This window comes from Saccostrea cucullata, unplaced genomic scaffold (genome assembly GCF_032062105.1).
Source record: "Saccostrea cucullata isolate Sc308-1 unplaced genomic scaffold, CSIRO_AGI_Scuc_v1 ctg403, whole genome shotgun sequence".
NCBI lineage: Eukaryota > Metazoa > Mollusca > Bivalvia > Ostreida > Ostreidae > Saccostrea > Saccostrea cuccullata.
The window spans coordinates 14369-38035 of record NW_026932593.1 but is presented as its reverse complement, the minus strand read 5'-3'; the positions used below and the strand labels follow the sequence as shown (position 1 = coordinate 38035).

Below are 23667 nucleotides of genomic sequence, written 5' to 3'. Positions count from 1 at the left end.
TGATACTAGTAAATCTGACCTACATTTTTTGCTTGAGTGAACAGGTTAATGCTTTTGATGCAGGTCTCATTTCTAAGTAACTATGAGCCCTATAATGACCAAACTTGCATGGATGGTACATCTTAGGATGCATGCTGCCCAACTTGATTCGATTGCTGAATTTACTGAATATATGTGATGAGAGTGCACACTACCCTACTTGAATCGGATGCTGATTCTGACGTACATTTTCCGGTTGAGTGAACAGGTTAAAGTTTTTGTTGCAGTTTTCATTTCAAAGATACTTTGAGCCCAATAATTACCAAACTTGCGTGGATGATACATCTACGGATGCACCCCACCAGGCTTGATTCGAATTCTGAATTCTACTACATTTTCCGCATGATTGAACAGGTTAAAGTTTTTGGTGCAGTTTTAATTTCAAAGATACTATGAGCCCTATAATGACCAAACTTTCATGGATGGTACATCTTAGGATGTATACTACCCGACTTGATTCGGATGCTGAATCTGACCTAAATTTTCCGGTTCAGTGAACAGGCTAAAGTTTTTGATACTATTAGCCCTACAAAGACCAAACTTGCATGGATGGTACATCTTGGGATGCATACTTCTAGACTTGTTTCGGATGCTGAATCTGACCTACATTTTCTGGTTGAGTGAACAGGTTATGATTTTGGTGCAGTTTTCAATTACCAGGTCATTGATTTGGAGCAGGTTAACATTTTTAGTGCAGTTTTTGGTGTAGGTCTCACTATCGAGTAACTATAAGCCCTATGTAGACCAAACTTGCATGGATGATACATCTAAGAATCCACACTACCTGACTTGAATCGGATGCTGATTATAACCTACATTTTCTGGTTAAATGAACAGGTTAAGGTTTTTGGTGCAGTTTTCATTTCAAAGATTCTATGAGCCCTATAACGACCAAACTTGCATGGATGATACATCTAAAGACGTACACTACCATGCTTGCTTTGGATGCTGAATCTGACCGACATTTTCTGGTTGAGAGAACAGGTTAAATATTTGGTGCAGTTTTAATTTCAAAGATACTATGAGCCCTATAATGACCAAACTTGCATGGATGGTACATCTTAGGATGAATACTACGCGAATTTATTCGGATGCTGAATCTGACCTATATTATCTGGTTTAGTGAGCAGGTTAAACTTTTTGGTGCACGTTTCATTTCCTTTTTACTATGAGCCCAATATTGACTTAACTTGCGTGGATGTTACATTTTAGGATGCATACTACCGACTTGCTTCGGATGCTGAATCTGAGGTATATTTTTCAGTTGAGTGAACAGGTTAATATTTTTGGTGCAGAATTCATTTCCAAGTAAGCTCTTCAATAACTAAAAGTGCATGGATTATAAATCTAATGGTGTATTCTACCAGGCTGGCTTCAGATACAGGTATAATTTCTTAGTTACTATGAGCCCTATAATAACTAAACTTGCATGGATGTTACATCGTAGGATGCACACTAATGTTTAGATTCTGAATTCGACATACATTTTCCAGATAATGGACCTGGTTAAAGTTATGGGTGCAGGTCTATTACCAAGAAACTATAAGGCTGATATAAACCAAACTTGCACAAATGATGCATCAAGGGATGCAAACTCTCAAAGTTGCTTCAGATGCTGGATATTAATTACGTTTCCAGTTTTTATATAGGCCTATTCCAAAGCATCAAATCAACATTGCATAAATTTTTCATTTTTGGATGTACACTTTTTGTTGGTTAATTTGTGACTTTGCCTTACTTAAAGACAACATTCATTGAGGTGAGCTCTGTAATCTCTGATTACCTATGTTTGAAAGGAGTATTTTTTATTAAAAAAATACCGTTATTTCACTCACGTGAAAGGAAACAATAATTCCAAAATATTCGTATTTTAAGTTGTTGATTCTTAGAATTGTTATTGTAAATTTTAAATGAACAAGAGGTACTGTGAGCAATGAGCTCACTAAATGATACCCCCGCCACCCATATGACTATAATTGCAAAGTCCATGATTTGCCGTGGGTGGGAAATCCAAATTATGTATCGGATCAAAAAGTAAAATAGGAGGTGCACAATGGCAATATGTAATAAAGATTCGGTGCAGGTTTCAATAAATTTCAGTCAGTGGTATAAGAGGAGTTGCGGATAAGAGATGGGTACCCTAAAGCGTAACAGACAGACGGACGTGCAGACGAACCTACAGACGGTCGGACATACCAATTACAGTATACCCTCCCACTTTTCATACGGGGGGTGGGGTTTAATATCTCAATGCGTAAGTGCAACGCTCTGTAATGACATCTGTTGAGTCACGTTTTGTCCGCCGTCACATTATGTCCGCCGTCACGAAATGTCCGCCATTTTTTCAGAAAAATCGTCACGTTATGTCCGCCGTCACGAAATGTCCGCCTCTTTTTTCGGAAAAATTGTCACACTATGTCCGCCGTCACGAAATGTCCGCCATTTTTTCAGAAAAATTGTCACACTATGTCCGCCGCCACGAAATGTCCACCTCTTTTTCGGAAAAATCGTCACACTATGTCCGCCGCCACGGTAGATTCTAAATTGTTCAAGTAATGACCCCCGGGGGAAGGGCGGGGCCACAATCGGGAATCAAAATTTTATATAGAAATATATAGGAAAAATCTTTGAAAATCTTCTTCTCAAGAACCACTGGGCCAGAAAAAGTGAAGCTTATGTGGAAGCATTCTGGGGTAGTGTAAATTCTAAATTGTAGGTATCATGACCCCCGGGGGAAGGGCGGTGCCATTATAGGGGAATCAAAGTTTTACAAAGAAATATATAGGAAAAATCTTTGAAATCTTCTTCTCAGGAACCACTGGGTCAAAAAAGCTGAAACATATGTGCCCATGGAAGGATCATGGGGTAGTGTAGATATCAAAATGTCTAAATTATGATCAGTGGGGGTAGGGTAGGGATGCATTATATATAACAAGGGGGAAATCTGGTAAAGAACAGAATGGTCAAAGCTTCTCAGGTGAGCGATGTGGCCCATGGGCCTCTTGTTTATTTGTAAAATAATTGATTCACTGTATAGTATTAAAACTGTGAATGGAATTCTAAATTAATAATTTAATCTCATGTGCTCATGTAACGAAGAAAGACTAATAAAAATAACAAAAGTACATATATTTATTTTTATTAGTTATTCTTTTTTGCAAAGTGTGTAAAAAACAATATCAGAGAGAGAGAGAGAGAGGGGGGGAGGGAGGTAGAGAGACTCATGAAACCCCGTGTAACTGACAAACATGTATATCTGTGAAAAAAATATATGTACCGTAATTATATTAAATTCACAATTAATAATTCTAATAATTTTTCATTTCCACAACTTTGGTTCATATCCAATTGTCCAACCCATTTACACATTCGTTCTCTGTACTTGTACGCACGAAACCCTCGTGCATCATCTCAGTGTCAATCAAATTCGCATGAAAGTTGATTTGAAACATTCTTATGGAATTGAATGAGGATAATTTTAAACCAAATCTTATGTATTTAAAACTTTTATTTTGAATTCAAACTTGTGTATTCTTTATTAAAAACTTGGATTTTTGACCATGCGCCGTAGGACACTACCCCGTGCACATTCAAGCATAATAAAATCTTTATTTTTGCCTATATTTTTATGAAAAAAGTTATTATGCACTTGAATATTATAAATAAACAATTACTGAAATTTTCAGCTTAGTGCGCCTATTACTTTTTGAGAAAAACGCTTTGTCCACGATTTTACGGGACAACCCTCGTATTATGCATATTTTGTCATTTGTACAAGTTTGTACAAAGTTAGGATCATGGTAAACAAAAGCTTTGAAATGAATGACCGTTTTCTATAATTTACTATAGAAAATAACAAATGTCGGCCCACCCCTGCCACATTCTATGGTTTTGTTCTTGGTATATTGGTAAATTTCAGCGGTAGAATTTGTTGAATCGTACGGTTTAGTTATCAATAAATGATTTGGGATGAAAATTTTTGCTTTATTTGTTAATTTTTTCACATTTTACCGGGGCCCATAAGTGCACTCTTTTACACGTGAATTCTTTTATTCTGTTTTTATTACCGAAAAGCACTACCTGAAAAATGTTGGATAGCATTTCTTGAAAAATGTTCGAGATGAAAACTTAATATTGTTGGAAGTGAAACCTAAAAATGTCGCAAATGAAAAGTTGAAAATTTAAAACATTCCGGATATGCAATGCTATGTCACAATTCATCTTCATTACCCTTTAATTAATCTTATTTTATATGCATGTGAGTTTTTTTCTTTATAGTCTAGTCATTCTACTGAAAAATGAGAACTAATTGCAACAGTTTATATTTTAATGCAGATTTGTAAATAAGCTATTAGTAACTCACATATAAAAAGTTTAGAAAAATTCATTCAGGGGAAAGTTGGGAAATCGAAAGATTAAAATTAGGGATCAATATAAGTTTAGAATTACCCATTTGCACACCGTACTTTTTCTATATGAGCTTTCTATGACAGACAACCTGTAAACAATAGCCAATTAGCATTAAAAGTTGTTGTTTTAACCTGTAGTTTGTTATGCAATCAAAACTTAATCAAAAATATTATATATTTTGATTTTCAAAGAAGTGAAGTTTTGACTTTCACACCGGCCAAATATCATTATCGGCCGCAGCAGCGGCCGATCTATTTGTGATTGTGTTAGAAAGTGCACATGGGAAAACGTTATTTTTCATTAGGTCAGGGAAATATTTCTCAAATGATAACAAGTAAAAATCATGAGTAAAATGTTTTTAAAAATTGCTTTAAACTAAGTAGTAATTGCTGATACTATGTTTCAGTTTAATTATCATTTCTAATCAGATAATCGATAATTTATTGTTATGTAAAGAGAGTTTACAATAGATACTCCCCAGCCTAGGAGTGTATAAGATATGAAAGGAAATCGTCATGATTTTCCGGATAATAATGAAGCGTAAAAGTGCATGGTGAATAAAAATTATTAAAAGAAAATTTCAACCAGTAAAAATTGTTTTGAACATGCTCTAGAGCTGCAAATAATACAAAGACATTTTTCTACATTTTGCATTGCGCCGTAGCCATAGGCATTATCACGTAAACAAGATCCAGGGTATCAGCCCGTGGTTCATCTTGAGAGACCTACATCGATAAATTCTTATCATTTATCGCTGACCTTTTTTAACATTGATGAATCTATTTATAAGCAAATGCGGTAAAATGTCTATTTGTTTTAAATTTATTTAATTATTTATTTTGCTTTGAAGACAGCCTAAAATAAAAATGATTCAACTATTTCACCTTTGAATATCTTGCATGGACACTTTGAAAATTGTGAATAGAATTTCTTTAATGCTAAATATTTCGTTAGCGGCCGATTTGATGCTTTACATCAATTAAACTTGTCTACACATGTTGCAATTAGGCCTACCATTCATGTAAACAAAAAAGTATGGAACGCTGTTTGTATTCACAATATACATGTGTGTGAAATTCCTAAATATGAATGTGTTTACTTTCATTTTATTTGTAAACACCTGATGGATATTTAAACCCCAGTAGTTTTGGAATTTATACACAAGAAACCAAAAATGTATGGAACACAGTTTGTATACAAAATAAGTAAAAACAGCCTTTTCTAAAGAATTCTGCAAGGAAGCTTATCAGACAAGTACATGTACAATGTATATCAGAGTTGTTACAATTGCATCATCAAAGAATATATTTTGATTAAATATCTAGAAATTTTTTAGAAATTTATGCTTATTGCTTTTGTAAAGAGTAGCGAACCTTATATAAAAAAAGCCAATTGATATTGACCTTTTTCTCTATAAAGACTGCACCATGCATCTATACATGTACAAAAGCTGCATTATGTTTATAGTAATGTAAATAACTCAAATCGAATCATTTAGACAGAATTAAATGCTTAAATGCTCTTTTTTAAAATTCTTAATGTAACTTTTTAACAAAATATTTTAAACCCACTTTTAAAATCTTAACTTCTCCTTGTACATCATATGGTCATTTTTGCACCAGTAAAATGCTTGTGCGGCACTTATTGAAGCTCCATTTTATATGGGGACTGGTGATAACGGCGTTTCCATGAGCATGCTTTAGAATGTGAACAATTTGGAACACTTTCAAAGTCACTTCTTAATAAGAGCAACATTGAAAAAAGAAAAGTAGATGGACGTGAATCTTTCTACTATAAATGTATATTGTTTAACGTCCCTCTCGAGAATTTTTCATGCATATGGAGACACCACCACTTCCCAGTGGAGAGCTCCACATTTTGTTCTATACTCAGCACTTAGGGCCATTAAGCAGTGAGGGATCTTTCTCGCACCAGTGCTTACTGTGACACGGGACCTCGGTTTATATGGTCTTATCCGACCGGTCTCCACATCCCACAGTGGGATTCGAACCCGCGACGTAAGGATCGACTCCTTACTTCGCAACTCTAGAGCAGATGCTCTAACCACTGCGCCATGCGGGTGAATTCCTTGATGAAAGCTAAAGTCTTATAATTTCTATTACTGTTAGGATAAAACTATTTGGGGAAAATGTAACAATAATACTTTTACATATGAATTTGAACAAGTAAAAATTGACTACCAGTATCTACCAAGAGTTTAACATTTAATTCTTCCTTGAAACAAATACTTGGCTTGCTCTCTTTTACTTCATTCCATTTGTGTAAGTGCTTTAATTTGACCTTAGATTTTTTTATCAATAAGAATAAAATAATCTACTGTGTGCTTTCAATTGCCCCCACCCTCTTCAAGTAACATTACATAGCAACGGTTTGAAATACATTAAGATATAAGAAGGGTAACAATATAATAATTATTAACTGCGCAGAACCTTTGCGTGCACATTTCACGATATTTTGTACTCAATGCAATTCAATTACTGTTGATTCGGCTACATCTTGGTCAACAATGATCATTTTCAAGGGATAACAATTTCAGATTTTATCCTAAAACGTGTCTTATCTTCATATTATTGAATGTAGTTGAGGGTGTAATTACACTGAAAAAAAAAATATTGAAATATTTTTTGGAATATCACCATCCATGAAGCAACATTGACTGTTGCAATGTTCTTATCACACCGAAGGGCATGGTTTCATTATATGGAGGGTAAAAAAAATGCATTTATCCACTTGATATGAGTAAGATAGCACTTTTATGAAACTCATGAAAAGAAATACCTTGTAGGGTACCCGGGTGTGGGGTGGGTTCAAGTTCTGATCAAGCAAGAACCATCATACTCATGATAGTGTACAAGCATTTTATGATACTGATGTAAACATGGTATTTTTTTTTTATTTCTGAGCATTTTATACAGGTTACCAACCAATCAAATTGCAGGGACTCAAAACTGGTGTCACGTGTTGAAATAAAATTTTCTGAAGGGTGGACAACACAACTTCAATGTAATCTAAGGGGAACAGATTTGATGCGCGTAAAAAAAAATTCACATTTCAGAATATTTTTTGACACAAAAAAATTAACAACCTACCTATTCCAGAATAAAAACATATAAATCCTATTTCGGGGAGGAATAGGGTTCTATGAGATCTTCTCATTTTCTTCATATACGGGGAAACCTTGCAGTTACAGAAGGGATTCAGTTGTTTTTTTTTTTTTGGGGGGGGGGATTTTCTGCTACTTTTTCATAAAAAAAAATCTTATTGGGGGATGTCCCCTGACCCCTCTAAATCTTCTCCTAATTATTTTCGGATATTACCTTTCATAAGAATTAAAACATTTTATTGTTTCTTAACTTTTGGTGATTGAGTATATTTGTGCTATACTTAGCATTGCTGAATAACGAAATTTTTCATGTAAAATTCATTTATAATGTATCCATGGATACCACCTATTTACATAAATCTTCTAAATAATTTCTTTGAAGCATTTATGGCAAAAGAATGCATTTTCAGTATGCGTGTTAACTAACGTGGTGACTGTATTCGTGTTTGTAAAGGTTCATTGTTCAAAAGTAGGTGATATTCTCAATTTATACTGTTTCCATGGCAACCAACACATATAGTAACCAATATTTAATATTTTTTCCAATTCAGTTTATTCAGTTTAGTTTATTTCCCTACTAATATGTTTTTTTTAAAACCAGTATAGAAGTCTCTACTTTACATTGTTCGTTTAACACTTAATCAGAGTGAACACAATAAGTTTCAATAATGACCCCAATTTTTCAATTTTCCCATGTATAAATTTTTCTAAACTTTTTGTTATATATTCAGACCATATCATAGATTGATTAAAACTAAGTTTTGAAACTTTTGCAATTAGTTCACATTTTGATCGAAAATTTGATAATTTGACTAGACTATTATCTTTTTAAAAATATTTTTAAAATGAAAATCATTATCATAAAATGTAATCATTCGCTGAGTGATTTTCGAATCTGAATTTTAGTATGATCTTGTATTCAAAGGTGGAGGCGGGGGGGGGGGGGGGTCCTATACTTTGCACACATGTTATGCCTCTCATTTATGCTATTGTATCATAATTATATTTATTATATTAATTATTTCCCTTACAATTTTGACGACTAATCTATATAAGGCACCTCATGAACCACTGGTCTGATGTTGGTGTGACAGTGAGTGAAATAAATGAACTTGAACTTGACTACGGGCACCTGTGCTTCTTCAGCGAGATATGCCTTAGATGTGCCCTAGCAAAACAACTCAAATAACCGTTTATTGTTGTTTTATTTAATTAAAGAAGAAAAAATATTTATATCGTAAATGCACAAATTATAATATAAACCATTAATCGGAATGTTATATAGCCAACTGTACATAATGAGAATTTCGGCAATGTAAAATAAAATTTTCAGAATAAAAAAAATGCTGCGCGTTGATCAAGAATACAATTTTTTGTATATGAAATGAAATAAACATTAAGGGATGGTATTTTATGTCTTGTTTTTTTACGGAGTTTAATCGGGTTAATTGAAAATAAATACGTATGGATTGAGTATGGTACTCATAATCACAGCCAAGCCCCATATCCCATTTTTCTTTTATGATTGATATACATCGGGATCGTTTTACTCGTCATTTGAACGCTTTATTTTTTACGTTAAATTTGACGTCACGTCAAACGTTCAATTGAAATCGCAAGAGTTATCTCCCCCAGTGTGTTGTACGTCTTTAAAAAAACACTCTTTGATACTCTACTCCTTAAACACCTACATGTAATTGTTCATACCTATTTCCGTGTGACTGTCAAAAGCCGCATATTGGTAGCTCCGTAAACACATAATTAACCTTTTTAAAATTTGTGACTTTTTGAAAGTGAACGCTTTGGAAATCACAACAGGATGCTGCAATTTTAACAGGAGAGTTAACAAAGGGCAGTAACCTCTCCAAGTAAAAGTTACAATCTTTTGAGTGGCCTACTGCAGATAGATTTTTTTTATTTATAGGTTATTTAATTAGTGCATTATTTTAAAATTAAAGAAAAAGATTTATCTTCCAAAGGATTTGAGAAAAGCTTTATGTTAAGGTTGACTTCAATATAAATAGGGATCTGAATTATATAGGGATCGACGGGCTTGTTTTACTAACATACTCTAAAGTACTCTGTCGTACTAGCGTACTCTATTTAGTAGGACCGGTGATAAGTAAAGACGAGATCGACCGTGGGTTTCCGACGATGTGGTACATGTAATGTCTTGTCTCTGAAAAACAATTCTTTTGTGTTTACAACAGATTTTAAGTATATAATGCGTGATCATGCCATTAATATATGTGAATTATAGGCCTAAATGAAATCATGCGCGGATCTAGAGGGAGGGGGGGGGGTCGGGGGGGTTCGAATTTACCAGGTAAAGAAATGTATATACTAAAACAAGAAAATAGTGACCATGGACCCCCCTGATAAACGCGAATATGTGGTGAAATGGGTATGATGAGTGAAAGATTGGAGACAATAGAAGTCACCACTACCCCCCCCCCCCCTTACGAAATAGGTTTTTGAAGTTTGGGCGAGTTCCCCCCCCCCCCCCTTTTTTTTTTGCTTGTCGAGAAATTTCTGGGATTGGGTTTTTATTTTTGACTGAGGTGGACCCCCCCCCCTGGAAAAAATTTCTGGATCCGCGCCTGGAAATCATGCCAAGGACAACAGTTATGTGTAATGTGTCCCTACCGTTTCAAACGGGAACATTGACTCAAAACAAATGTATACATGACTGTATGTTATTCTTGATATATTAAGCTCAAATAATTAAAACAATACTACATGTAACCCAGAGAAGGACTAATAGCACAGCTGTACATTGGAATGTAAAGATTTGATCTCTTTTTAGTATTTCTTATGTTACTATATGTATCGAGAATAGGTCTAGAAAAATAAACAAGCGTATAAAAAATCCAAATATAGTCTTTGAAAATTCGAAAAATTAAAACTATAATATTAAGTGTGGCATGCACCAGAATGATTCGATACCTCGAATGTAAATTATCAGCACGTATTTCAACTTTTTTCTATTTATTTATATTCTTTTTGGTGAATTTCGACTCAAGGGCAGTGATGCCCATTAGTCCTATTCAAAGGTACATTCTATTTCCGCCATAGAAGAGTTACATACACTTCTTAGAGCCCTATCATAGGTGTCGGAAGATTTCAAAGCGAGGGTTGATTCAAGGGGGGGGGGGGTTAAACCATGCTCTTTTGTGAAAATTTGGAAAATGAACAAATCTATTTATTTTATGGTATCATCTAAATACAATACACATGCCTTTGAAATGTCGTATTTTTATTTATAATCGATAAAATTAGGGTTCTCACTCTCTTACATGTCTTTAAGTTCCTTTAAGTTTTAACTGGAGCGGCAGGTACATTTAAATTTGAACTGAGTTTGGCATGTTTTATACCATGCTGTCCTAGTCAGTCGACCAAACGCGGCTCTATATTCTGAAAAGTTCACTAATGGAAATACAACGTAATCTCAATCTCATACTCCCCGTTGAGGCCTCATCTACAGAGAGACAAACGATCTCTGGCGGAAGTTTGATCTCAATCTATCACAAAAATATCATAATTTTATCAAGGGGCAGACCTACCCTGAAGGACTTCTAGGCCAAAATTCATAGAAAATCAACCCTTTAAGGAACAAGATAAGATGTTTCAACCAATTTTGGAGGTTTATTGTAAAGTTGTAAATACTTGATTTAACGTTACTTGTAAAATACAAACTAGTGTGGGAAAAATCTGTCATTGCGGTAGAAAAAAAATTCAAGATTCGTTTCAAATGTTACTTTTTCCATGAAACTGTTTTCTCATGCTGGTCAATTCTTTTGTTTTAGTGAATATATAGAAATAAATTATATGAACATTGGCTGGCTTCTTCTGATTAACTTCTAAATCTGAAGATTTCATCGTTAAGTTATCCAGCATTGTTTTCTCAATCTGTCTTACACATTCACGATACTTTATTTTATAAACTTTATAATTTAAAAAAATCCAATCTTGCAATCGTATTTAAATTCATAGTTTATAGCTACAAGTACATATTCCGTCATCCTGGCATGTAGTTTCTGAACATATAACTGTGAATGTGTGTACTTTTGATGTTGTGTAATTTGTTTTCCGGACACTTTTTGTCGCACTCTAAAGATAGTCAAACATGTAAAATAGGAATTGAATTTTGAGGCTTAGCCCTCGTGCGTTTTTGTTAGTTTAGCCATTCCTTTCTTTCATTTTTCTCCCGAGGCTTATGTATTGTACCTTTCGTCTTTTATCAAATAAAATAATTGGGTAAAAAATAATACTCTCATAATATTACTGATATTTTAAGAGGAATTGAAGACTAACATTTATGTAGTTGTCGGGTTTCCTAGGACGGGGTAAGTATCTTGATACCGTACTCTGGGCAGTGTAAGTTTTGTATTTATACAATTATACCTTTATTAAAAATATAAGTATTCAAAATAAAAAAAAATCAAAATAGTCATTGTTTATTAGCAAGTTTAAGTAGATACAAGGGTTCGTTTTGCCTATTCCCACTTTGTGAAAATCAAGTAGGAAAAAGTAACATTTTATGTGGGAATAGGTGGAATTTTTAAGTAAACCAAATGATTAACTTAAAAACATATAACTGCTGTATCAACAGTTGATCAATGAACAACTGAAAGGAAAAATGGATTTTTGAAATTCTAAATCAGACTTTTTACTAATATTTATAAGTAACATTGGAAATTTTTATTGAATTACTGATAAATGATTTTCCCCGTTAATTTATTTATTATATTTTCTAAAATTCAGCTATTTTAAATAAATGCATTTTTAAAACAAATCTTCCCATTTTACGTTTACACTTAAAGATACAAAAGGGGTTTGTAACCCTTTATTTTCAAATAATTAAATTTATTATAGCATTTTTTGTATATGTATTGCATATATTGATTAAAATGAATAATTTTTTCTCAAACTATTTATTTTCTGTCTTCAAATGTATAGAATACAGGTAAATCCAAGGTGAGATGTAATTACTGTAATAAAAATAGGAATAGGTGGAATTGAGATTTTTAAAAAGTGGGAATAGGTAGGAGGCACCGATGGAAGACATCGCACTGATTGAGGGGCATGTCAAAATTACATCAAACGCAACCGAGATACCCCCTTTCAGGTAGAGACAGGATGTGTACTATACATTTAATGACACCTGTGATTCTAAAACAATGAAGCCCTTTTCAACAGACACCTGGGATTCACACCTTTTGTTTTATAGCATGGGAGAAATTTTAACTTCAATACAATGAGATTGCATTCAATTCCTGAGTTTCAGGAATTTTGAAAGGTTCTCTCTCCATGTATTTTTTTAAAAAATAGATTACTGATTCTATTCATAAACAATTAAACATGTCCGAACTGCTTATTCTATTCTTTCATTCTTGAAGCAAATAGTTACAATTTTGAACCATCATGAAAACAATATTTAAAAAAAAAAACATCCCCCTAATTATAAAGATGCTAAAAACAAGAAATTGCGTGCATTGTATAAACCGACAGATGCATTTAATTTTATTAGAAAAATTAACTTAATTAACTAAGTTATTTATAAAATTAGAAACTGAAATATTTCGCTTCGAAAAAAATTCAATTTTAACCAATTTGCATTTTATTTTTATATTAAAATGATAATATTATGTAGTATATGTACATTATCCATAACAAATCAATACACATTGGTTAAAATTAAAAAAAAAAGTACTTCAAGAAATGATAATTAGTTAAAATAAACATGAAGAATGATAAATAGATAACATTGCTGGATTTGAGAACATTCTGCTTGAAAATATATCTGGAAGGACTTTATCTTATAAACAATGAGAGGATGGTAATAGAAAATTAATATAAATACATCATCAGTCTGTTTTAATTATTTTACAACATAATTATACTTACCCGATAGTCTTCATTTTTCTTATCAACCTGTCACGTGGCGCAGCAGGGGTCAAAGTAAAAACAGATACCTACCTGCGGCCAGGTGAGACCCCGCAACACGTTCCCCATTGGATGAAGTAAACACGTGATCATTTTTAAAAGTTAGAAAGGGACATATTCTGTATTGGTTTGTTCAAGAAGGTAAAGGCCTTGGGCCAGTTTCACAAAAGAACTTAAGACTAAGACCAAAAAAAAAAAAAAAATCAAAATTTTGCCAAATTTAAAAAGATTAAAATAAATTTGATTTAAAGTTTATTAAAAAGTTATATGTACACATTTATATATTTATATATATAGTTAAAAAGTCCCAGTTTTGTAAAAGAAAGGGCGTACTTTAATTTCGTGAAGGCGGACATTACGAGACGATATTTACAATCCGAAATATTGAAGGACATTTAACGGCGGACACTGTGTAATCAGTGACGAGTATACCGAGAATAGACGGACTTTTCCTTGCGGCGGACATAATCTGACAATTTTTATATCGGAAGAAAGGCGTCTTTTCTTGTCGGCGGACAATACTGCGTTTTGTTTTGGAAGGTATTTTGTAGCGGGGGACATAATATTACGATTTGTTTGGAAGAAAGGCGGACATTTTGTAGCGGCGGACATAGTGTGACGATTTTTCTGAAAAAGAGGCGGACATTTCGTGACGGCGGACATAACGTGACGATTTTTCTGAAAAAGAGGCGGACATAACGTGACGGCGGACAAAACGTGACTCAACAACATCAAAATGAATAATTTTATAACCAAATCCTGCATAGTACTAGTATAACCTTTAATTCACTTTTATTGAACTCTTTGATAATCTCTCGTAAATGATAGTGAAAGCTCAAAAAGAAAAAAAAACAAGTTCAGATTTTTTATTTCAATGTGCCTAATGGCACTTCAAAAGCATCCTCTTCCTACTTACATGTATATGGTATACTGGGAATATGTCGATATTGAACATGATTAACACATAGTAAAAAAAAAAAAGGCAATTGATGAAGTGTATGTTTTTAAAGGAATGACAGTGATGGTTTACAAAGTTCAATTTTTATAAGCTAAGACAAGATTTTGATTTAAGTTCCGATCAAGTTTTTGCGCTTTTTTTTTTTTTAAACTTCAGTTTTTGGTTCATGATCGTTTTGATGAAAAAGGACATTGTATTATGAAATACAATCGTCTGTAATCAAATTACATCTATTTGCTCAGTATATTGTTAAATGCAACAAATTTAATGGTTAACTATTGACAGACTGTACAATGATCTATGGACTATTCTTCAGATTGGCATTATAAATTCGTATTGAAAACATTCACGTAGAGCATAGAAAACAAATCTGTATTTTATATGCATCCCCTCTCTGCTTAATTTTGGTCAAAGTATGGTTTTAAACATAGTATACATGTGTATGAACGTGTAATACAGGGTTTAAAAGAAGTACATCTACGGTACGTTTGTTTGTGTATTTGATTAACATCTTTATATAAAAAGAGTTTTTTTCATAAATAGGCGCAGATGGTCTCGTTTCAATGCAGTCCTTTGTCTGTACCAGAAGGAATTGTAGGTACTTTCCGTCAGTGTGCCATGTACCAGAAAGACAAGGATCTCAACCGATTTGTGTCTGTTGTTGTTCTTGACGAAGTTGGACTAGCAGAAGATTCTTCAAAAATGCCACTCAAGGTAATTTACATATTTGGAAAGCTGCATCTAGCATATTTTAATGAAAATGCAACTTTTTTTTACATCCATCAGCGTGTGACTTTCCAAGGTCACGGAAATATATTATTTGTAAAAAAAAAAAAAAAACATGAAGTCATTTTTTTTTCAAAAAGCGCATCTTATTCTTATTTTTTTATTCAATTCACTGTTACCTATTAAATTGCTAATTTGTATTTTAATGTCAGAAGACACGTTCCTTAAAAATATATAATTTTTCCCAAGACTTTGTCATTGAAGTCTAGGTACTAAAACAAGTCGGCTCACAAAATTATGGCACCTTACCAGACATTTCGACAAGATACCACAGGGTGATATTTCCTATATACATGTATCCCATATGGGTAATCTGAATGTCCTTTATCACACTTTTTGATGTACGTACGAGGAGTTATCAAAAAGTTCGTGGACTGAGGCTACATGTATAAAATAAGTACTATATTGTCTGAGCTAACAAAATTTATAAGGAACATAAAACAACAAAAAATAAAGAAATGTTGAAAATTTTAGCTTGATACATTCATTATTTCCCAAATTATCATAAAATAAAAACGACATTATCTGATCACCCGGCGCTGTCGCGCTTCGTTTCATGACGTGCGACAACGTCATTATTTTTCATTGTCCGCTTCTTCTACACTGATTGTGATGAGATTGCCTGGAGGTGAGTAAGGACCTCAACTCGTCTTGTTTTTATGACTTTACAATGTCATGAACAAAAGCTTTCAATGCATATATTATTGCAAATGGATTTATACATTGGGAGAGATACTCGCTTAATTTTACCCGAATGTTTTAATTAGTTCAATATAGCTAAAACACGTCATCAACGTCATTATTTCACGTGATAGATTTTTTTCAAATCTTGACTACAAATCGACGTAAACTTTGCATCCCTTTCTCTCTGAATTTATTTTGGCATTAAAAAACAAGTTATCTAGATGCATGTTATTTTGCCGTAGCCAGTTTAAAATTTTTCAAGGTGTAAATCAGTCTTTCCGAGGTCAAAATTTTAAAGAATGTTAAAAAGGGAAACCCCTCTCCTTTTTTGACGTCATTTTCACAGCAATATTTGTTTGGATACTCCATGTAAAATTTACAATAAAATTTCATAGAACGATCAGAATGTTGTAAATATTCCATATTTTATGGAACAATAGTGTTCTAACACATACCTGAATTAACGGGATTTTTAGATGTCAAATTTTCATATCAATATAGTTTTTCATTGTTACATTTACGTCGAAAAGTCGTCGTTTTCGAGGTTGCGCCGTTTGGACATACTATGGCTTACAAAAACTACTAATTTGTTTAAAAAAAAAATTATGATTTGTGGTTTATTTTATATATAGAAAAGATGATGATAAATAAATATTTTAAATTTCATTGATGTGCCCAAAGCGGTTTTAATTTTATGGCGCTAGTCCCCGAACTTTTTGATAGCCCCTCGTACATTTTAAACATATTGAAAACAATTTAGAAATCACAAGAGACAAATTTTATTCACGTATTTATAAGTGTAATATATCCCTCCCTATATACATTACTTAAAAAAAAACAGTGGGAATTTCATTTCAATGAAATACTAGTAGCAAAAAACGGACAAAACCATTTACATATTTGAAAAGTAACATTTCCCCCAAAACTGAGATGAGAATCAAGTGAAAATATTCCTATCGAGGAATCGTAAAAGAAAAAAATACTTGTCTTATCTCCATTTTCAGGCGCTTCATTCATTATTGGAAGATGGTTGTCAAGACGATGATACAATAGAAATGTATCGCAAGGTAAAGTACTAAGCAAAAATGAACTTTCATTCAGTGTTATCCATAGATGCTACAAGAAATTCAATTTGCCCACTTTTTAACAAAAATTCTTCATGAATTCTTTTATATTACTTTTTGTTATGAGTTTCCTACAATTTCTATGGGATTCTTATTTCATTATTTCTTTGAATGTGCATGTATTAGATAGTTTTGAAAAGACAGTTTAGTTTATTTTTTGAGGTTAGTTTAAATTATCCCATGAAACGTATGAATTTTTAATGTTATTGAAAGAGTAAAATTAGCATTTAAAATTCAATTCTGTTTTAAATACACAATTGGCGTTAAGTAAAGGTTTACTTCATAAATTACAACACCTGTACTTTAATGACATCTTTTCTTATTAACCTTATAACAAATTGGTCAACATGTAAGTTATAAAAAAGTGGTGCATAATGAACATGTATTTATCAAGATTCAATTCAAGCGTACCGTATTTTCAATCATGCAATCAAAATTTATCAAATTTATTTCTGGTAAAACTATTTTTACGTTTAAATGTTTGATGATAAAGTTTTACTCAAGGAAATGTACTAAAAAAGCATTAAATTTTGCATGCAATAGTGTTTGTTATAAGAAAAAAAACATGATGGGAAGTGATAAGAACTTAAACATTTTAAAAAAATTATCATAATGAGGATATATCAATTTACAAACTTAATTGAGTTCAAAAATCTAATTTCTACATTAACCGTTTGAAAAAAAAAATTCTCGAGAGGGAAACTCATCAACGAACAAAAACATTATCCAAGATATATATTTTTTTATTTAATTTCCCAAAAAAATTTTCATACATGTACATCCATGTATTTCTTGTACTATAAATAAATTAGTTAGAGTTGATTTAACATTAAACATTATTATTTGCTTATTTACATGTACATTACTCATTTAACGTAACTCCAAATCATATTCTTTTATTTTCACATTTGTATGAATTAACATTTTCAAATAACATTTAACAAATCTTCGTAAAGATTAAAAAATCCAGAAAGTATTTTTTTTAAATATCAATGATATGTACATGTAAAACCATTTAATAATACTGTTTTTGTAAGCCACCAATATAATGATATAAATATCGAATTGTATTTCAAATTAAGCTGGTACTGAAAGCATTTTGTATACACAAAACTGGAAATCTCTGTCTTAGTACTTGAAAAACGGATGTTAGAAGTTCCAGGAATATATTTCAGTTTTTAATTTTTCATTAGGTAGCGTTCATTGGAATATCGAACTGGGCGCTAGATCCTGCCAAAATGAATCGCGGGCTTCTTGTTCAGAGGGATGTACCTGACAAAAAAGAACTTATCGAAAGTGCCAAGTAAGACACAGATTTGATAATTTACCTTTTTGTAGAAGTCTTTCTTCAAAGATCAACTTTGTTGGGGGGATTTCGCAGACATATACGTTTAAGGGTCCTCCACACACCCGCAGGTTATGCTCTCATATTTGAGCATTACTTTTAACAAGCATATCAACCTTTAAAAACTCTCCAGGGATTAAAATGTAATTTATACTGATTTTTTAAAATAATTATTTCACAAGTTATAAGAAATTTTTCCCAGAGCATTTTCATACCTAGCACAACAAATTTTGTCTTACCCTTTTATATATTTTTAAGCTCACAGAATAACCATAAAAAATTAATTTTATCGATCACCATATATTTTACAGAAATTTATTTTATTTATAAAAAGAACATAAAACTCATTTTCTCTAAAACACATCTCGAGAAAAATCAATAAGGACTCCTTTTGTATAGAAGAAACATTAATGAATTAGATTACATTAAAAAATTAAATTAAAATTAAATGCACTGATGTAGAAAAAAACATTTTCAAAATCTTTGGTATCAAAGTTCCTTTTTGGAGTTATCTTTCCTGTTGCCCGGGACTCAAAAACTTTGGCAAGTCTCCGCATACGTCAACATACTATATTTAGTAATTACTGGCCACTGAACTGGACAAATATAACAGAGGAAAACTAGAAACACACACTATTTTATTAATATTTATAAACAACAATGAGAAAATGTATTATTGAAACGCACAAATTAGTGTGCCGAAATTTCAACTATCAAAACAGACTCGGTTGATTAGCCTGAAAGGATAAATAACCTAAACGTTTTTCGTCATATCCACCGGTACCTGTTGTTTACGAATTATTATGTAACATAATCCAAGACGTCTGTTGTTCTTTTATTTAACAGAAAAAAAACCGCACATCCTTTTCCATCGGTCACTCAGTGATCATGCCATGTGTTCATTTTTTTACAAACGGTGTTAGGTTAAATCGTTCTTACAGAAACTCGATTGAACCGGAAGTAAAAGTATTTTTTCTCTATATACGTCACAAGTCACATGGTGTGGAGGACCCTTAACACTTTGGCTTAAATTTTGTGAGCTTATCTGTATAATATATCAAACATTTTGTATTGCATGAAAATACCTATTCGTGTCCTTCCGGGCTTCCATCTGTAAATATTTAACATTTCATGCATGCGTCCATTTTTGACAAGACTTGAGAAACATTTTTCCTTCGGTAAAATAGATTTAAATTTGTTCAAATGGAAAAACTACGTCCACTTTTAAAAGCAATACTTAAGCATTAGTAAGATATAAATGGCATTATCAATTTAAGAACCACTAAGCCAGTGAAAATCTTCTTATGCCCATAAAAGAACATTTTTGAAGTGATTCGGAAAAATTGATTAATGACGAGATTCTCTCGGAAATGCGACAGCCGCATAACCTTCACCTTCCTGCTCTAATGAGTCGTGATCCATCTGATTGGATACTATACCCGGCGACAAGAAACAGGGAAATAACTAAATAAACAATGCAAAACGTGAGTTTGTGGGAAATGCAATTAATCAAGCCAATACAAAATCAAAGGACATGTGAAGAGAATTAAGGACAGGCGATACAAACAAATTTTATCTTTGGAGGATACTTAATATCATGTCACAAGTTTAGAAAAGTGGATAATTCCTAGAATTTTTTTCTCCTTTGAATTGGAAAATGAAATAAAAAAAACAAGTATTGACAAATCACACTCAGTAAAGGTTTACAGGTGAAAACAAATTTCAGAATATGTTAGCTTGGTGCTAAAAATGTAATATAAACTTTAGAAAAGTATACCAAGCCAGGTGAGTTTTATGCGGAAAATCAAAATGGTAAAAATCAGCCCATATAATATAGAGTGATTTATACCATTTTGCTTTTCCTAATAAAATTCACCTAGCTTGGTATATTTATATTACATTTTAAGCACTAAACTAAGATATTGTGAAATTTGTTTTTACCTGTAAACCTTTACGGAGTGTGATTTGTCCATAATTGTTTTTTATGGAACTATTAGTAATATTTTACAAGTACATTGTATTTTCCAGTTCTTAAGAGAAAAGAATTCTCCACTTTTTTAAACTTGTGAAATGATATTTAGTCTACTCCAAAGAAAAAAATTGTTTGTATCATCTGTCCGTAAAGTAATTTAAACTAACTAAATAAGCATCGACTTCACCATCATTCTTAAAAGTGAATTGCAAAGTACAAGACATGGTCAATAGTTTGAACAATTTCTTTTGTGGCATTTGAGCATAAATTTGCTGAGAAATTTGATAATTCCTTACCAGAAATTGAACAGTTAAAGGTACTTGGACACAGATTTGAAGTTAATATTTTCTCATTTTTTCTGTATAACATCACGATTTATATATTTTAATAGCATTTCACACAAAAATTAATTAAAAATCATTTCATTTAAAAGTTATTAAAACTTTAACTTTTTTTGGCGGGTTTGATTGACACATCCTTGCACTTTCACAAATTTTAACCTTATTCTTAATCCTAAGGAAAAGTAGCAATTTTGATGTGTATTAATGAGAAATATTAAAAAATTTATCAAGAAAAATAATTTTATTCAGAGTAGAAATGTTAGAAAGCAAAACATCTTCACAAGTATCGTCATTCCGAACTAAGAGATGCGTACAGAGATTAACAAATCGAGCATACTCGTGTTATGTACACAGTTTTTGTAAACAAGGCTCGAGTTCTGTTATTGTTAATATTTAGAATTCACCGGGTGCGTTCAATCGTCACAGTCTGCTTACCACAACTGCACAGACTGACAATATATTGTGTGTTTGTTTTGCTTTCGAACATGTCTACTCTGAATTTTCTGGATTATAGTATTACTATTTTTCATTTATACAAAACGAGATTGCCACTTTTCCTAAGCATAAAGAATAAAATTAAATTTGTGAGAGTGCATATAAGTTTAAATATTATAGAGAAAATAATAACTTAAAACCTGTGTCCAAGTACCTTTAATGCTTTTGGGGTCTTTTAGTATTCCAAATACTTCGAAAGATTTTTTTCATAAAAGAAATAAAAACATTGTCAAATTCTTAAGCTATAGGATTGGATGCTATGTCTGTAGCATTGTTAAAAATTAGTTCAGATGTTATTGCCGGCATTTAAACCTTTATGATTTATAAGTCTATAAGATACGTTCACTTGTTCCATCTGAATGGAAGAAAGCTAGAATTACTCCTTTTTATTCTTAAAATTTATCGACCAGTATTAGTTTTACCAATTGTAAGCAAAATTGATATCATAGAGAGGAATATTTTAACTTTTTTTATTAATATTTGAATAATAATAATCTTTTAACTGAACACCAATCTGGTTTCAGGCTAAAGCGTTCATGTGAAACGGCATTGCATAACAATATACATAAATGGTTTAACTACATAGATAATGACAATTTAACTGGTGTTCTTTTTATTGATCTTAGTAAAGACTTTGACACTGTAAATCATGCAGTATTGTACAAACTTTTGTCATATGGAATTTGTCAAAGATCTTTTAACTGGTTTCAGTCTTATCTTAGTAGAAGATCACAATATGTTAGTTGGAAAAGTGTCTTCTCTGATGAAAAAGATGTTACAATAGGAGTGCCGTAGGAATCTATATTGGGGTTTTTTTTATCTCATTTGTAAATGATTATCCAAAATGGCTGATGCACTCAAATGTCAAAATTTATGCAGATGATACGTCACAGGATGTGTCACATAAATCTATTGATGCTATTGAACAAAGGTTGCACGATAATCCTTTAAATTCTATGAAATGGATGGAAAGTAATAAGCTCGCGATGAACTTAAAGAAAACACAATGCATTTTGATTGGTACTGAACAAAAGCTTAAGTGGGTGATGTTGTGTTAGAGACTGTTAAAAGTGCCAAACTACTTTGCGTACAAATTGATGAATGTCTTACCTGGTCTGTACATATTGATTCTTTATGTAAGAAACTTTCATAAAAATAGATATTTTACGCCGTTTACTAAATTTTATGTCAAAGGCAGTTTTGCTAAAAGTTTATAACACAGTTATTTTACCCCATTTTGACTATTGTTGTACTGTTGGTGTTCAGCCAAAAACAAGAGTTAATTGACAGACTTCTTAGATTACAGAAAAGGGACGCCAGAATTATGATGAATGTGAAACATTCAGACTCCTACTCTTGACATATTTAGTGCTCTTAAATGGATGCCTGTATATGATTCTTTTATATATAGAAAACGTGTGCTTGATTTTAAAGTTATGAAAAGGATGACGCCAGAATATTTGAATGTGTTAGTTATGTAAGACAAGTAAGCTTAAAGCTGACATGAACTCTTACAAAGCCATCATTTTTCATCTTTGTACGACTTACTACATTCCTGTTCGCCGTTGTCTGCCATATTTCTTCGATTCCGCCATATTTAATTGAAAATTTTTGGTCACCTGTTCCTGCTATATATAGCCTTGTACAATTGGTTCACTTGAGTGATTTTCTAGCCTGACTGTCGACATGTACACATCTCCGATAACAAAGTTTTTAGAAGTCCATAAACTGACCAAATACATGTTTGAAAAGTAAAAATTCAACAAAAAATAGAACTATACCGAGAATTAAATTATTTTTGAATGCATTTGCTGCAATATAGAAAATAAACTAACACGGAATACATACATGTGCACCAAACACCAATGCAGGTCGAGAAAACACGTCAAACGCAGTGATAAAAACATTTAACTGAATACTGCTATCGTAACAGGGATGTGCACATGTCGAAAGAATTATCCTATTTTACTTTTATTGAAAAATGCATCTCAGAAGTCATGTAATCCATTGCTAACTCAACAGTAAAAGATGCTTGGACACACGTGGCCCATGCCGATCATTTTATTTGGTCAGGGAAAATATCAAAGGTTGAAAGCTTAGTGGGGTTGATTTAAAAAAAAAAATGCGAGTAATTTTTTCAAATATAAACATTACCCTTGTCTGTACATGTTGTAAAGAAAATTTATGATTAAGTACATGGTTTAACTTCATCAAATTTATATAAAAAAAAAATGCATGCATTATTACGAATCATTCACCTTTTGAAGATATTTCTCTGTGATATGAGGGGGGGGGTGTAATAAAACATGCATAACACTCTCATTAAAAATGATGTAAGAAAAACGTCTGAAACAGATTGGATTTCTTTATGATCAATTATTATCAAATAAACTGTATTATACTTTATTAAACCTAATACGTATAATTTGATTTAAAGTTATTT

The 23667-nt window shown here is 32.2% G+C and overlaps 1 protein-coding gene across 1 annotated transcript in view; it reads left to right on the top strand.

The window, feature by feature from the left end:
• LOC134235524 (E3 ubiquitin-protein ligase rnf213-alpha-like) overlaps positions 1-23667 on the top strand; it is a gene marked incomplete at its 3' end in the record, with an annotated part of 85254 nt that overhangs the window by 47233 nt on the left and 14354 nt on the right. Inside the window, exons 31-33 of the mRNA XM_062717668.1 lie at positions 15021-15191; positions 16952-17014; positions 18265-18374. Coding sequence (XP_062573652.1) covers positions 15021-15191; positions 16952-17014; positions 18265-18374 — 344 coding nt within the window. The remainder of the gene's footprint in view (positions 1-15020; positions 15192-16951; positions 17015-18264; positions 18375-23667) is intronic.